This window comes from Mobula birostris, chromosome 7, assembly GCF_030028105.1.
Source record: "Mobula birostris isolate sMobBir1 chromosome 7, sMobBir1.hap1, whole genome shotgun sequence".
Classification (NCBI taxonomy): Eukaryota; Metazoa; Chordata; class Chondrichthyes; order Myliobatiformes; family Myliobatidae; genus Mobula; species Mobula birostris.
In genome coordinates this window covers 77,858,057-77,873,825 of record NC_092376.1, presented here as the reverse complement: position 1 = coordinate 77,873,825, position 15,769 = coordinate 77,858,057, and the positions used below count along the sequence as shown (strand labels likewise).

The following is a 15,769-nucleotide window of genomic DNA, read 5'->3' as shown; positions in this document are numbered from 1 at the left end:
TAAATACTTATTGAAATTATCATAATGTGAAAGGAAATTGATGTTATCCTGATAGGTCATAAATCTTGTAATCAATTGGAATATGTTCTTTAACATGATCGGTGAGATATCAACATCCTGCCGTGAATTTTACGAATTAAAGTATATTTTAGGATATTTTTCATCTAGATTCAACTGCAAATTACAGAAACACACTATAATTTACCAAATATTCGAGACCATTCGCAAAACGTCGGAAATATTAATTCTCTGCTGACCACAGGTCTATTTCAGTCGTCCTTCACATTTTCTAAAGATAACATTTTGCTTGGTTATGACAGGATTAAACAGACCCATAACACATTTCTACGTCGCAACTTCTTGTTTCTAAGTGGCTACTTTTAATCACAGTTTTGAGTTTTAACTGGTCTGGGAGCATGTCACACAGTTGTTGTGACCTTCCCCAGTCTATTAGCGCGCAGGTCTCTTGACTCGATGCTACCCGGTGAGGACTGTGGTGGAACACGGCCCCGAGCTTGAGCTGTGTGGGCGTCACTCCCGCTGTGCTCGGTCATGGCTGCGTATCCGGACGACTCCTTCCCTTATCAGGGTCTTTTACCGAAGAAAGAGACCGGCGCCGCGTCTTTCCTCTCCCGATACCCAGAATACGATGGAAGAGGTATTCTCATTGCTATTTTGGACACGGGAGTGGACCCTGGTGCACAGGGACTCCAGGTAAGGCCGTACCCTGGATTGGAGGCCTTGCGAAGCCTCGGGCTCTCATACTCAGCTGCTCAGAAAGGGACATCTCTCGCATTGAACCTTCCTCAAATGTAGCTACTCTGCCAAAGCCACGTAGCCTTCCATATTTACTCACAAATTGCATATTTTGAACGGACCGATCGTTTATTTCATTCATTTAGTTAAAGCAGCTTTTTACTATTGCATTTTGTCTATTTCAGATAGCATTTGACTATTAATCCATTGTTATTAATTATTGTAGTTTTGAAGTGGCTAACATTGTGATTCAGGCAGCTTTCGTTTTTTTTTTATTTTACTCTTCTCACTAATGACCGTGGTTGAGTAATTATATTTGCACTGTTAATAATGGACAGCAGCAGGATCCAGATTTAGTTACCTGACTTTGGTTACATGCTATTTTGTAATGACTTTCTGATTTCCCCACCAATTCCATTTACAATTAAAGTTAATTGTCTTAGATAGAAGCAGATTGTAGAAATTTCAATTACTTTGCCTTTTTCAGCAAAATAAAACTGGAAAATAAATTTATTTTTAAAACCCACTTTCAAGTGGAAGTCTACAAAGCTAATGAACGTCATTAACACAGAGATTCTGCAGATGCTGGAAATACTGAGCAACACAAAATGCTGGAGGATCTGAGCAAGCTAGGTAGTATTGATGGAGAGGAATAAACAGTCAATGTTACAGGCCTGGAACCTTCAGCAAGAATGGAAAGATATGGGGCTGACTTCCCTCCTCCCCTAGTCTCATCTATAACCTGCTAGCTTGTGCTCCTTGCTTCCCCGCTCTCCCCCCCCCCCAACCTTCTTTTGCTGGCTTCTGCCCCCTTTCCTTTCTGGTTACGATGAAGTTTCTCAGCCCGAAATGTGGGCTGTTTATTCCCTTCTATAGATGCTGCCTGACCCGCTGAGTTCCTCCAGCATATTGTGTGTGTTGCTTACAGTTTCCAGCATCTGCAGAATCTATTGTGTTTATGAAAAATAAATGAATTTCAAGTAAAATCTTTGTGAGCATGTACTGTAAAACAATTTAATGTCTGCATCTGTGCTGACATTCAAGTACTGAACTAGCAGATGACATTTTGGAAAATAAATCTTATTATTTGGTTTACCAACACTTCGTCTGGATAAATTTAAAAATCGTATTTCCCTTTGTAGATAGGTGAAGAATGTTATGTAAGCAGAAGCAATTTGGAACTCACTGCTTGATCACAGTTAAAAATGGTCTAAGAACACTGAGGCTGTCTACAAGAAGGGTCAGAGCCATCTCTATTTCCTGAGGAGACTGAGGTCCTTTAACATCTGCTGGACGATGCTGAGGATGTTCTACGAGTCTGTGGTGGCCAGTGCTATCACGTTTGCTGTTGTGTGCTGGGGCAGCAGGCTGAGGGTAGCAGACACTAACAGAATCAACAAACTCATTCGTAGGGCCAGTGACGTTGTAGGAATGGAACTGGACTCTCTCACTGTGGTGTCTGAAAAGAGGATGCTGTCTAAGTTGCATGCCATCTTGCTCAATGTCTCCCATCCACTACATAATGTACTGGGTGGGCACAGGAGTACATTCAACCAGAGACTCATTCCACCGAGATGCAGCACAGAGCATCATAGAAAGTCATTCCTGCCTGTGGCCATCAAACTTTACAACTCATCCCTTGGAGGGTCAGACACTCTGAGCCGATGGGCTGGCCCTGGATTTATTTCATAATTTACTGGCATAATTTACATATTACTATTTATGGTTCTATTACTATTATTTATGGTGCAACTGTAATGAAAACCAATTTCCCCTGGGATCAATAAAGTTTGACTACTATGACTACTACTACTAATACCTGGAAATGTATTCAAAGAACAAAAATCGCAGAGATGGAGAGCTGGAAAGCAGAAAATGAAACTTAGATCTTCTGTGACTGACGTAACCACATTAATTTGTTTTTCACTTTTAACATTAGTTTTATTTTCAAGTGCGATTGTAAGCATTAATTATTCAGTTGTTTTTTTTTCAGTTTCCTTTTCTATGAAATTCATATTTAAAAACACTGGATTGCACAGGGAGGTAAATCTGAAGATGGGCAAAATTCTTAACATTTTCAGTGTCACTTTTTAGTTAATGTTTTGCTCTACTTTAGCTTCAGTGATAAGAAATGACCTAGTAAACTTGTTTTCATATGTTATTTTTGAAATCAAGTTTATGCTCAAATGATAATAACCTGTTCAGAAAGATAGCAGACATCCCACCTCTCCTGGAAGTTCCGGGAGTCTCCTGCATATTAATAGCAGCTCCCTCACACCGGCAAGTTATATACAGTATCCCGGAAATGAGAGGGAGAGCAGGAGCGAGAGTGGGAGCAAGAGCGAGCATCGTGATTGGTCTCTCTTCGTGCTAAGTAGACCTATCAGTTTTCTCTGTGGGTGGGCTTTACTGTCAACCTCTGTCTCTCCATCAGTTCAGTTTCGTGCCCTGCACCGCCATGGCAAAGTGTTTCAAAAAAAAGAAAATATAAAACGCACTTCACCCCAGACTACATTAAAGTATACTCCTGCCGAATAGGGGTCAAAAATAATGACAGTGTTGCTCACTGCACTGTTTGCAACAGTGACTTTTCTGTTGCCCATGGTGAGTTAAGACTGTAAAAGACATGTTGCAGTGAGTTTAACAGGTGTCGTTCATTCATTAGCATAGCTAACGTTACTTAAACTAGCTGGCTAGCTGCTAAGGAGCTACTCTATTGACGTCCTTCATGATGAGGCCCTGTAGACTTGCTTAAAGTTGTAATAGAATTAAAAAAACAACTCTATTATAAGTACATATTTTAATGTCACATTTTCTGCATATACCCAGTTTACAGATTACAGATTGGTTTACAGATTAGACAAAATCACTAAACAAAGTATCACATAAGATAATATAATAAGGATACACCTTAGGCTTTTATTTCTTTTAGGGACCACAACATATTAGGGAGGCTAATTGCAGGGAAGGCTGCTCAAGTATTTCACAGTTCTTTTCAGCAGAGCCACGTCACAGTACAAGGAAAGTTTGCAAAAGAAATAGAAAAACTATTTGCATTAGCATTGAGTTTGCCAACAAAATACTCAACAAGGAATATATATATATATATATATATATAAAAGTGTGTGTGTGTAAATAGTTTCAATATGTATCAAATAAATTGTTGTGTTCCTTCATAATCAAATGTCCCGTATACATGTGCCCTTGGAGGTCAACGGGGGGGGGGGCGGGGGAGGGATATGGGGTTGCGGGGGGCGGGGGTGCTCCTTCCCTGAAATAGTGGTGCTATCTCGCTGAAATGAGTTTTTGCAGGGTGGGATGTCTGAGAAAGAGAACTGATTTTTTTTGTGTGTGATTTTCTGTTACATGCATTTAAATGGTAGGTGACGTATGCCATAAATTAAAACTGTTTCAAGCACTGAGGATATATAAACCTCATGGTCCTTTTCTATGCAAGTATCTGTGCTTCTTCTATGCAGCTACAAAATGCTCAATCACTCTTCTTGGTAGCTGTAGTCTTGTGCAGAAGAGGGTCTGAATATCAAAAAATTTACTGAACTACTGGTGCTGTATCTGTTTCTTGGTGGATCTGTATAACCAGGGTCATTGCTACTGAGATTTGAAGTGGAAATGTTTGTGCTTGGAGAGTGAAACATCAGCACTTTATCCATTGTTTGCTGCATGAGAAGGGAGGGCTTTGATCACTTAGGATTGCAAATTGCATGAGTCCTTGAAGAGGCATTGACATCAGATTTAGGCCCTTCATAACTCTGTATGCCTTAATTAATTCCCTGTATACTTTTCCTGTGCTGCCTTCAGGTGAAATCACATCTTTTCTGTCCTGGTGACCAAGAATTTTTTTTACAATAGTCAAACTTATTCGTCATAGCCTCCCTGCTTTTGAAATCTATTCCTTTAACATACAGTCCAGGTCTCCTCGCTTCTCCACACTTCTCCATATCCTCCTATTCCCTGGTCTTGTTGCACTTTTTATAATGCTATATTTCACACTTCTGTGTTAAATTCCACCCGTTCCTTACCTATCCGACTGATCACTCCATCTATATTATCTTGCAGTCTAACACTTTCCTTGCAATCAACCACATTGCCAATATATGAATCATCCACAAAATTCTTTCACATTTTCTCTACGTTTAAGTCTAAAGCATTAACATCCGGTGCTGATTGAGTGTTGAGTCCTGTGGAATCTACGAGTCACCTGTGGTCACAAAAGCACTTGTCAGCTGTATTAATCTTTGCTTCCTGCCAATGAGTCAACTTTGGATTCAGTGTGATTTCTTCTCATGGATTCTGTGGAATTTTACTTTTTTACCAGCTCACTAAAATCCATGGAAAATGCATGAAATAAATTGTTTTATTAACCTCTCTTGTTACTGTTTCAAAAACAAAAATCACTAGTTCTGATTTTCACTTAATAAATCCAGCTTGACTAATCTGTACTTTTCTAAACAGAGGTTTATATTGTTATTCATTAGATTTGATTCCTATAATCTGCCCACTGTTGAATATATGGATCTTAATTCAAAGTTCAAGGTACATTTATTATCAAAGTATGTACGTTATACAGCCTTGAGATTCATCTCCTAACAGGCAGCCACAAAACAAAGAAACGCAAAAGAACCCACTTAAAAAAAAGACAATGCCCAATGTTCAGAGAAAAAATAAACATGCAGACAATAAATGCAAGCAAATAGTGTTCTGAACTGAAGTCCACAAAGAGAGTCCTTCCACCACCCCTTAGTTCAGTGTAGAACGGAGCAGCAAGCCCATCCATACCTCCAGCCCCGACACCTGCCCTTTTCAATCTGGTCCGGCACCTAAATCAACCAGATATCGGGTTCAGTTACTTCTATATGCTCTTGAGCTTGGACCCCACAACCTCGATTCAACCCGGCACTTAAATTGTCTTTGGGTTCAGTCACTTCAGCATGGTCTGGCTCCCGGACTCCACCACCTCAATTTGACTGGTACCCAACTTTTCCAATTTGGTCTGGCGCTTAAATTGATTACACCTCAGGTCTTTCTCACCTGCAGTGGTGGGCTCACTGCCTTGCCTTACTCCTGTTCTGCCACATCAAATTGCCTCCCAAGTCCAAAGGAAAGTTGCAGGCAATTGTTTGAAATGAGAAGATGGCACAGGAAAAGAGGGATTAGCAAAGTGTTTAGTTGTTTTCTTTGTTTCATTTGCCATCAGCCAGAAGTCGTCGAGATTTACCAAACTGGAAGTTTACTTAAATGATTGTATTTTCTCCCTTTTTAAAAGGCAGTACAACATCAGTATTCCTCCAGTACTCTGGGACTGCTCATGTAGCTGCGGAGGATCGAGAAATGATGGTTGATGCTTCTGCAATTTCATTACTCAGTTGTAACAGCCAGGCATATGTAAAATGGACCTGACAGTCTATCCATATTTTTTCTACGTTTATTCCATCTAATATTTAGTCATCTTCTTTCTCAACTATGATGCCAGCTTTGTATCTTTTTATTCCGAAGACAAAAGCAAAGTGTCCATTGAGAACATTACCCACTTCTTCTGCCACCTAGTTTACCCTTGTGTCCCCTAATAATTCCTGCTCTTTCCTTCATAATATTCTTGTGTTTTTCAAACATATGTCTGTGCTGGTTGTGTAGTGGTATCTGCACGTGGACTTCAGACAAGAGGTCCCAAGTTCGAATCTGGCCAGCTACTTGCATGCTTTTGATCCGTACTGGGTTGAGTGTCGAGCTAGCAACTTGCCTTGTTAAATAGACAAGCTCTAAAGAATGGCAAGGTTGCCATCTGATGCGCCAGACAAGGTGCGGGGAAGAATATTTTTCAAACATATAAATTACCTTGAATTTTTTTATTTCTCATGGCCCTCTTTCGATACTGCATCAGAATTTCTGCTGCATCAAGTTCTCAGAGGAATATTTTTTAAGCTAATATTACCCTTAATAAACCTTGTCATCCCTGAGCTCTTGCTTTTTCTGAACATATTTACTTTGAATTTCTCCTTTTGAATGTCTTCTAATGCTCTGACAGTAATTTATCTTCAAATTGCTGCTCCCAATCAACTTGTTGCAACAATGCTCTTTAGCCTGGGAAAACTGCAACCCCCTCTCTGCAATCTTATTTTTGTCCTTTTTTTATCAACTCTAACTGAACTATGATCTAACTGTAGTTTTTAAGAGTTTGCACATTTGATTTTTAATCCTTGTTTGTGCTTTTGGTTAATAATTTCTTGTCAAAGCAAAGTAAAACTGATTTCCATTAGAATTCTTTTAAAACTAATAATGGAATTACACTTTTTGATGTGACCTTGTTGCAAAAGCTATTAATATTTTTACAGGTTGATAGCATATTAAACCATTCTTGGTCCCTGAAGCTATTTGTTTCTTCCTTCTAGCAAGTTAGCAAGTGAAGAAATAGATACTGGCATCTAGCTATATTTTGTTGATGTGCATATTTTGTGGTGGTGCTACAGGGGAAGAAATTTTTGGAGCTGTGGCAGCAATTTTTGTGTTTTTCTTAGTTTCGGGTAAAGTACCAGAGTACCGAAGAGTGGCTAATGTTTTGCCCTTATTTTAAAAAGTCCTATAAAGCCAATCCATGGTAGCTAGAAGCTGGCAAGCCTCACGTCAATGATAAGCACAATCCATGCTAGCTAGAAGCTGGTGAGCCTCATGACAGTTACTGGAAGTGTTTTGGAGAGACCCAATTTACAGGCATTTGGAAAGGAAAGGGCAAATTGGATGCAACATGCCTTGGTGGAATTGTATTGGTGCTGGGTCCCCTACTGTCTGTCATAGAAATGATTTGGATGAAAATGCTGGTGGCATGATTGATCAGTTTACGGATGACACAAATGTTGGTGTGGTGGACGTTTGAGAAAGTTGTCTCATTACAGCAGGATCAAGATCAGCTAGGAATGTGGGTGAAGGAATGGCAAATGAAATTTAACTCAAATCAGTAGAAAGTGAAGCAATTTGGGAGGTTAAATCAGGGCAGGACCTGCGGAGTAAATGATCGGGCCCCAGGGTGCAGAACACACGGACCAAGGGGTACAAGTACATAGTTCCAGATAGTCACAACAAGGTGGTGTTGAAGATGCTTGGCTTGCATGTGTCTCTTGTAAAGAAGCTGGGAGGTGACCTTATAGAGGTTTGTAAAATCAAGCCGGCATTGATCAAGTGATTGGTCATAGTCTCTTTCTAGGATAGAAGAATCTAAAACTTGAAGCTTAAAACTTAAAAGTTTAAGGTGTGAGAAGAAAGATTTAAAGGGGAGCTGAGGGGTAGTTTTTCACACAGATGATGGGTATATGGAAGTGGCACAGCCAAGTGCGAATCCAGTGTTTAGATATTTGCCAAATGCAGGCAAGTGGGAGTTGCTGAGGAAGGCATCTTGGTCGCGTGGATGAGTTAGGCCAAAGAGCCTGATTCTACACTGCATTGCTCTTTGACTATGACTCAAATTATAAAGAGCTTGAGCCTTTCAGTCAACTTGCCATTGTGGCATAAGATTGGTGATCAGAATTCAGTTCAAGCAGATTTATGATAAATACGGTAGGAGAGGGCAAACAGACAAAAAGGAAAAAATCTAATAAGGAATCACAATTAGACTAGATGAAATCATAAGACTTGGGACGAATATTAGGCCATTCAGCACATAGTCTGCTCAAGAAAAATTGTATTCATTCATCAAGCTTTTCTGTAATTTATAAAATTGATTTCAGTAACAGAGCACAGCTCTCTCTGGAGATCAAGACTGTCTTTAGTCAGCTTGGGTCACCGCTGGCTGCTCATAAAATTTGATATGTATCTGTCAGGACTGAAATAATCACAAGGTTGTGGTATGAACTGATGTGAATTAATTATGCATATGGTTTTGGCATGAATTTTCATATATTGTTCAATTTTGTCCCCTTATGTTTTACTGTTTCTTTTTCAGCGTGGCTAATCCCAATGAAATGAGCTGTGTAATTTTTCAAAGCATGTTAAGGTTAACTGAGTGGGCCAAGGTCTGGCAGATGGAATACAACATTGGTAAATGGGAGATCGTGCACTTTGGAAGGAAGAATACAAGAGCAGATTATTTAAATGGTGAAAGATTGCAGCATGCTGTTGTACAGAGGGACTTGGGAGTGCTTGTGCATGAATTGCAAAAAGTTGGCTTGCAGGTAGAACAGATTATTAAGAAGGCAAATGGAATGTTGGCCTTCATTGCTAGAGGGATTGAATTCAAGAACAGGGAGGTCATGCTGCAACTATACAGGGTACTGGTGAGGCCGCACCTGGAGTACTGTGTGCAGTTCTGGTCTCCATACTTGAGGAAGGATATACTGGCTTTGCAGTGCAGAGGAGGTTCACCAGGTTGATTCCAGAGATGAAGGGGTTTCCTATGAAGAGAGATTGAATTGCCTCGGACTATACTTTCTGGAATTCAGAACAACGAGAGGGGATCTTATAGAAACATACAAAATTTTGAAAGGGATAGATAAAATAGAAGAAGGAAAGTTGTTTCCATTGGTAGGTGAGACTAGAACTAGGAGACATTGCCTCAAGATTCAGGAAAGAAGATTTAGGACGGAGATGAGGAGAAACTGTTTTTCCCAGAGAGTAGTGAATCTGTGGAATTCACTGTCCAGGGAAGCAGTTGAGGCTTCCTCACTAAATATATTTAAGATACAGTTAGATAGATTTTTACATAGTAGGGGAATTAAGCGTTATGGGGAAAAGGCCGGTAGATGGAGCTGAGTTTACGGACAGATCAGCCATGATCTTATTGAATGGCGGGCTGGCCAACTCCTGCTCCTATTTCTTATGTTCTTATGTTTCATTTTGCCTGAAAATAGATACAATAGTCAATAACGTGGCTTTCCTCAGGATTATAATTAGCTGTGGTGTTGGTAAAATGAATGTAAACTTCCTTTGCAGGTCACAAGTGATGGAAAGCCAAAAATAATTGACATTATAGATACTACAGGAAGTGGAGATGTGAACACATCAACCATCGTGGAGCCAAAAGATGGGAAAATTACTGGCCTTTCAGGAAAAACCCTTGAGGTAATTATAGACCATATTTTGAAAAGTTTGTAATTTATGTGCCATTTTTATTTACCATGAAAGTTCTGGACAAAGCTTTAGATTTTGCTGTTATATTTGTAGCATGAATCACATAGTTGGTCAAATCTAAACATAAGGTCACAGAATTTTAACTGTAAAGCGTGGCCAGCAATACAAAAAGGCATTACCTAGTTTAAAGAAAATGTTACTAGGAATTGCCACCATCAGTAAAGTTATCCACATTCTAATACTGATTTAATGACTGTTTGCTAATAACATCCACTATTTTGTCTTTGAGATGGCTTTTATATTTATGTATTAATGGATAGCATCTGTTAGTCTTGCGAGACCATGGATCTGCACCTGGAAAGGCTTGCTTCAGTTTCTCCAGGGCACAGGCCAGGGCAAGGTTGTATGGAAGACCGGCAGTTGCCCATGCAGCAAGTCTCCCCTCTCCAGCCACCGATGTTGTCCAAGGGAAGGGCAAGGGCCGAGACAGTTTGGCACCAGTGACGTCGCAGGAGTTGCCAGGGCGAGGTTGAAAGCAACGTCAGACTGCCTTAGGGACTCCAGCTCCGGATTTGTCCTCGGGGTTTAATCCCGAAGCCTTTCTCATAAGTGGGCATGGCCACAAGGTAGTGGAGGTTTGAAATCAGAGTTTTACCTCTCTTAGATGGACTGCCTTCCCAGACTGACGAGCTCCATCTACCCAAAGCACTGGCTTTAAGGCACCAGGACCTGCCTTCGCCCCTTCTCCTGTCAGTAGAAACAGTTCCACCGGGCTTAGAGGCCAAGCCACACGAGAAGCCCAGGAGTTGGACCTGGTTGTCAGAGGCTATTTGAGGTGCATGCCGTGAGGAGCACTTTTAGGTAGTGGGAGCTTGTCCCCACTCCCACTGCTCGGCTTGACAACCTTTAGGAGCTGTAATATTATAAAAGCATTCAAATATAACTTTTGTCATTATTTAATGCCAGAATTTAACTGGCATAATTTTCTGTATATTGAGATCTTTCAATTGATTAGATTTTGGTTACCCACAGACTAGAAAGCGTAGTTAAAAATGTTCATTATTTATGATAAATCTCTTTTTCAACTATTCATAAATTCGTTAGGGTTAGCTAACTTGAACATTTATTAAAGCACTCATTTTTAAATTATCTTGTGTTGCAGATTTTCTGCTGCACTGGAAACTTCAATTAAGTAAAACTCAACAGGTGCTATTGCACTTGACTAGCTGATTATGGACATACCTTTGTGTCTTGTGCTTGTTTCCCTGAGTTTTGTTTGGGTTCAGATGCCCAAAGCCATGGGAATCTTTTTTTCTGCTATTCATATCCTGGTTCCATTGATTATACCCATGCTTTTTTTATAGATCTCAAACTTGTTTAATCATTGTGCTTATCGGTTGTTAAGTATTCTGTACAGTACACTTTAAATAATTCTTTCCAGTGTATATTAATAAGTTTGGTAAATTCCAATGTAGTTGCACAAAAGCTTGCTATGTGCATAATATCAATTCATTTCAAAGAAAGTAATTTATTTGTCTGAAAATTCTTTATAATTTTGAGATTAAAGAATAATAATTCTAGTCAGTACTTGTTTCCTGATTTATCTGCTTATTTTCTTCCTTTTCATAACCGAGGATTTATTAACTGTTATTAAGGAAAGGACAGCAACCAATTTTCACAAAGAATTTTATTACTTTTGGATATGGTACAGATTTTGGCCAGGTTACTGTACGAGCCCCTGTCATGGAATTCATTCAATGAGTGTTTTGATTTTGTTTTTTGCATACACCATGAAGTATTATAACATATTAAATAAATAGCACCTAAAACTGCAATTCTGCATTGGAGTATCAACCTACTGCATATATCTATTCAACTTGATGGAGTGACCCACAGTCTTGTATTTTAGAAATTAGAGATCTGCCTTGTGCTAAAAAAGGCATCCGTTAGTCTTGCGAGACCATGGATCTGCGCCTGGAAAATCTTCACTCTCCAGGGCATAGGCCTGAGCAAGGTTGTATGGAAGACCAGCAGTTTGCCCATGCTGCAAGTTTCCCCTCTCCACGACACCAATGTTGTCCAAGGGAAGGGCATTAGGACCCATACAGCTTGGCACCAGTGTCATCGCAGAGCAATGTGTGATTAAGTGCCTTGCTCAAGGACACAACACATTCCCTCGGCTGGGGCTCGAACTCATGACCTTCAGGTCGCTAGTCCAATGCCTTAACCACTTGGCCACGTGCCTTGTGCTATGGGTAGATATAGTACCTGACTTGTTTGTTGGTCATATAGTGTATTATGTAGTGCTATTTAATAGCTTCTGTTTTAGTAGATTAATTTGATTGCAGAATTTTGTTTTAGTGGGAAAAGGATAGAATTTCAATGCCAAAATAAGGGTATGCTTCAAAATAAAGGTAACAAAATTGTATGCTTCGCAATGACTCCAAATTATGTTTAATGAAGCCCTTGGCTTCATTAAGTGTATAAGTAGAATTTCAATTTTGCGCAGTGTACACAGTTTCTGATGCATTCAGTCGACTGCTCTGATGCTTTTTAAGGATCTCTTAATGAGTACACAGTAGTACGTTTTAATGATTTTTACAAAATAATGGACAAATCTCAGCTTTATTAAAGTAAAAAATATGTTTTTAAATAATGTGTGCATTATAGATAAGTATCATAATTATAAATTTAAAATCTATTAATTTTGGCTAGATAGAAATTAGGACCAGAGAGAGGGTTGAAAAAATTTTTGGCCAATGTTCAGTTTTAACTATCATTTCATTTTCTGTTTCTGTTATTAGAAAAGATATTACAAGTACACTTGTATATGTAAGGTTAGATGTGGGGCTGAAATAAACCAGACAGTTTTGGGTGGTGAACAGGACAGGTTAAGACCATCCATGTTCAAGTTAATGCTAGTTTAATTTTCAGAGACATACATTAAGTAAATATTGAAGCCATTATAATATGATTTTTACAAATTAATGGACAAATCTCAGCTTTATTAAAGTAAAAAATAAGTATTTAACTAATGTGTGTGTTATAGATAAGTATCATAATTCAGCCCCTTGGCATGAACATTGAATTCTCCAATTTACGGTAATTCCCTCCCCCTCCCTTCCCCCATCCCAGTTTCACTCTGCCACCCCCCCCCCCAGCTGCCTGTCACCTCCCTTGTGGTTCTGCCTCCTTCTACTACCCATTGTGGTTTCCCCTATTCCTTCTTCACCTTTCCAGCCTGTCCCCTCCCTGCCTCCCTTCCCCCACCCCTTTATCTTTCCCCTTACTGATTTTTCACCTGGCACCTACCAGCCTTCTCCTTCCCATCCTCCCCCCACCTTCTTTATAGGGCCCTTGCCCCCTCCCCCTTCAGTCCTGATGAAGGGTTCCGGCTCAAAATGTTGACTGATCGTTTTCACAGATGCTGCCCGACCTACTGAGTTCCTCCAGTGTGTTGTGTGTGTTGCTTTGACCCCAGCATCTGCAGAGTATTTTGTGATTATAATATCACATCTGTGTTTAGCTGACTATTTGGAAAGGTCTATGCTCTTTGCAGCTCTTTCTCCAGAGATTTAATCTTCGAATCAACTATTTGCTTCCAGGAAGATTCTAAGCACTTGTCACTTCATTAGGAGCACGTGGAGGCCAAGTACAAACAGCAGAGGGAGAGAGGAATAACCTTGCTAATCTATCCACTTGTTGCAGAGTCCCTCTCCTGGATCTATCACTTTTCTGCTTTACTCACATGAATCTTTCCTATAGTATATCTGGCCTCTTCCAGTCATTCCCGCTTTTCCTGTTAAGTTCAATTAGATGAACTTAATATGAGAATAAGAAAGCTATCTCACTGTGCCTAATACCTCAAGATGCAGTAATATTATTCAGTCCATTTATATTTGCATTTTAGCTGCTTGTACTTATTTTCTACTTAATAACTCTTCATTGAGTGATTTCCAAAAAGCAAATTTTAAAAATTGGTGGTAAAATACTTAAGAATTAAATAAAGCACAAAGGAGCCAATACAATTTTTCTAATAAACCTTGCTACTGTGCAAATGATTACACCATTTCCCTACATTGTTTTAACCATATTCAGATTTAGTTCATTGGATTTTAGTGTATAAAAAGCAATATTAAAGAGAAGAAGATAAGTAGAATCTTTCCTCATTCCTACTAAATATATAACTGATGATTTTAGTGTTGCATATTAAGCAATATTCATCTTCATGCATAATTTTCTTTTTAAAGATTCCTGAAAGTTGGATAAATCCATCAGGAAAATATCATGTTGGTCTCAAAAATGGGTATGATATTTTCCCTAAAGCACTTAGGGAAAGAATACAGGTAAGACTACGGTATGCATTATTAAAAATTGTTTAATATATATTTGATTCATTTTAACAGGTTATTTATTCTTTTTCATTTAGTGAAAGGTGACGAGTAATTGAAAAGAATGTACTCTGTACTGTAAACATAGAAAACCTACAGCACAATAAAGGCCCTACGGTCCACAAAGCTGTGCGGAATATGTCCTTACCTTAGAAATTACGTAGGGTTACCCATAGCCCTCTGTTTTTCTGAGCTCCATGTACCTGTCCAGGAGTCTCTTAAAAGACCCTGTCGTCTCCACCTCCACCACCGTCGCCAGCAGCCCATTCCACGCATTCACCACTCTCTGCGTAAAAGAGCTAATCTTTGTGTTTATTTATTATTTTTCTTTTGTACTTGCAGTTTGTTGTGTGCAGTTTTCATTGTGTTTCTTAGATTTACTATGTATGCCCACAGGAAAGTTAATCTCAGGATTTTATATGATGACATCAACTTTAATAATAAATTTACTTTGATCTTTGAAAAGGCAAAAGGAAAATAAAAAGTCACTTCAGGAAATGCTGCAGAGTCATCCAAAAATATCTTAAATGGTGAGCACAAACATCAATATGCATCATTACTTCAACCCAATCCAACAAATCACCAAATTGCATTTCTCTTCTTTCCACTTCTCCAATTTCATACTGTACCTCAAACATTTAAACAGCCCACTTAAATTTTTAATATCCTTCTAGAACTATCTATGCATTGACACAGCTGTATGGAGGTTATAGTTGGACAAATTTTATCCTGAGATTCCCTGAGACTAAGCTAATAAAATTTGTTTGCTATTTAATATATTTATAATATCAGAATTATCAATTCAGATTAAGGATTGGAAATTTCAGGGAAAGTCAAATGAACAACCATCTTATAGAAACCGATTAAGTTTCTGTTAAATCCAATCTGCATGCAGATTAAAGAGTTGAAACCAATTCAACATTATTAATATATTTTAAACAAGGTGACAACTTAGTTATAGAAAGAGAAATAATGCCAAGTATTCAAATTCTAAAGATTGGAAGTAAAATCTAATTAAAATTACCAATATTAACAGTGAATCTGCTCAAGGAATATTGATTGGTATCCTTATAATTAGAAACAAAGGGTGTATTTCAATAAGAATACTCTGCCTGTAATACCAATTCAGATTTGGATATCCAATCTGTGGACTACCAGCTGCAGAATGCCCAACTTTGTACATGTTTTAATTTTTTAAAATTTGAGATACAGCGTGGAATAGGCCTGTCTGGTCCTTTGAGCTGTGCCACCCAGAACCCCTGGCTTAACCCAAACCTAATCATGAGACAATTTACAATGACCATTAACCCACCTCAACTCGTACATCGTTGGATTGTGGGAGGAAACCCACGTGGTCACAGGGAGAATGTACAACCTCCTTACAGGCAGTGTAGGTTTGGAAATGGAACATTTATTAAGTACTGGGTAAATATTATTCATTCTGTACTTGCCAGTGAACCCAAGTATCAAAGAGATAAGTAGTCAGCTTTTAAGTGTTTTCCTTTTAGTTTGCCATACACATCGTATACCAACATTAACATGTCTAA

At 38.9% G+C, this 15,769-nt stretch overlaps 1 protein-coding gene across 5 annotated transcripts in view; it reads left to right on the top strand.

Moving 5' to 3' along the window:
* Positions 1 to 416: 416 nt before the first annotated feature.
* The window catches only part of tpp2 (tripeptidyl peptidase 2), a 125,145-nt gene continuing 109,792 nt past the window's right edge, over positions 417 to 15,769 (top strand). For 2 of the 5 annotated variants that reach the window (XR_011886596.1, XR_011886597.1), the window contains exons 1-3: positions 419 to 714; positions 9,694 to 9,822; positions 14,082 to 14,177. Coding sequence is in view for 3 of the 5 variants with exons in the window: in XM_072263478.1 (XP_072119579.1) it covers positions 553 to 714; positions 9,694 to 9,822; positions 14,082 to 14,177 (387 nt within the window). In the remaining 2 variants the exon portion in view is untranslated. Of the gene's footprint in view, positions 715 to 9,693; positions 9,823 to 14,081; positions 14,178 to 15,769 lie in introns of all 5 variants that reach the window. The other 3 variants (XM_072263477.1, XM_072263476.1, XM_072263478.1) reach the window with 2 other exon arrangements.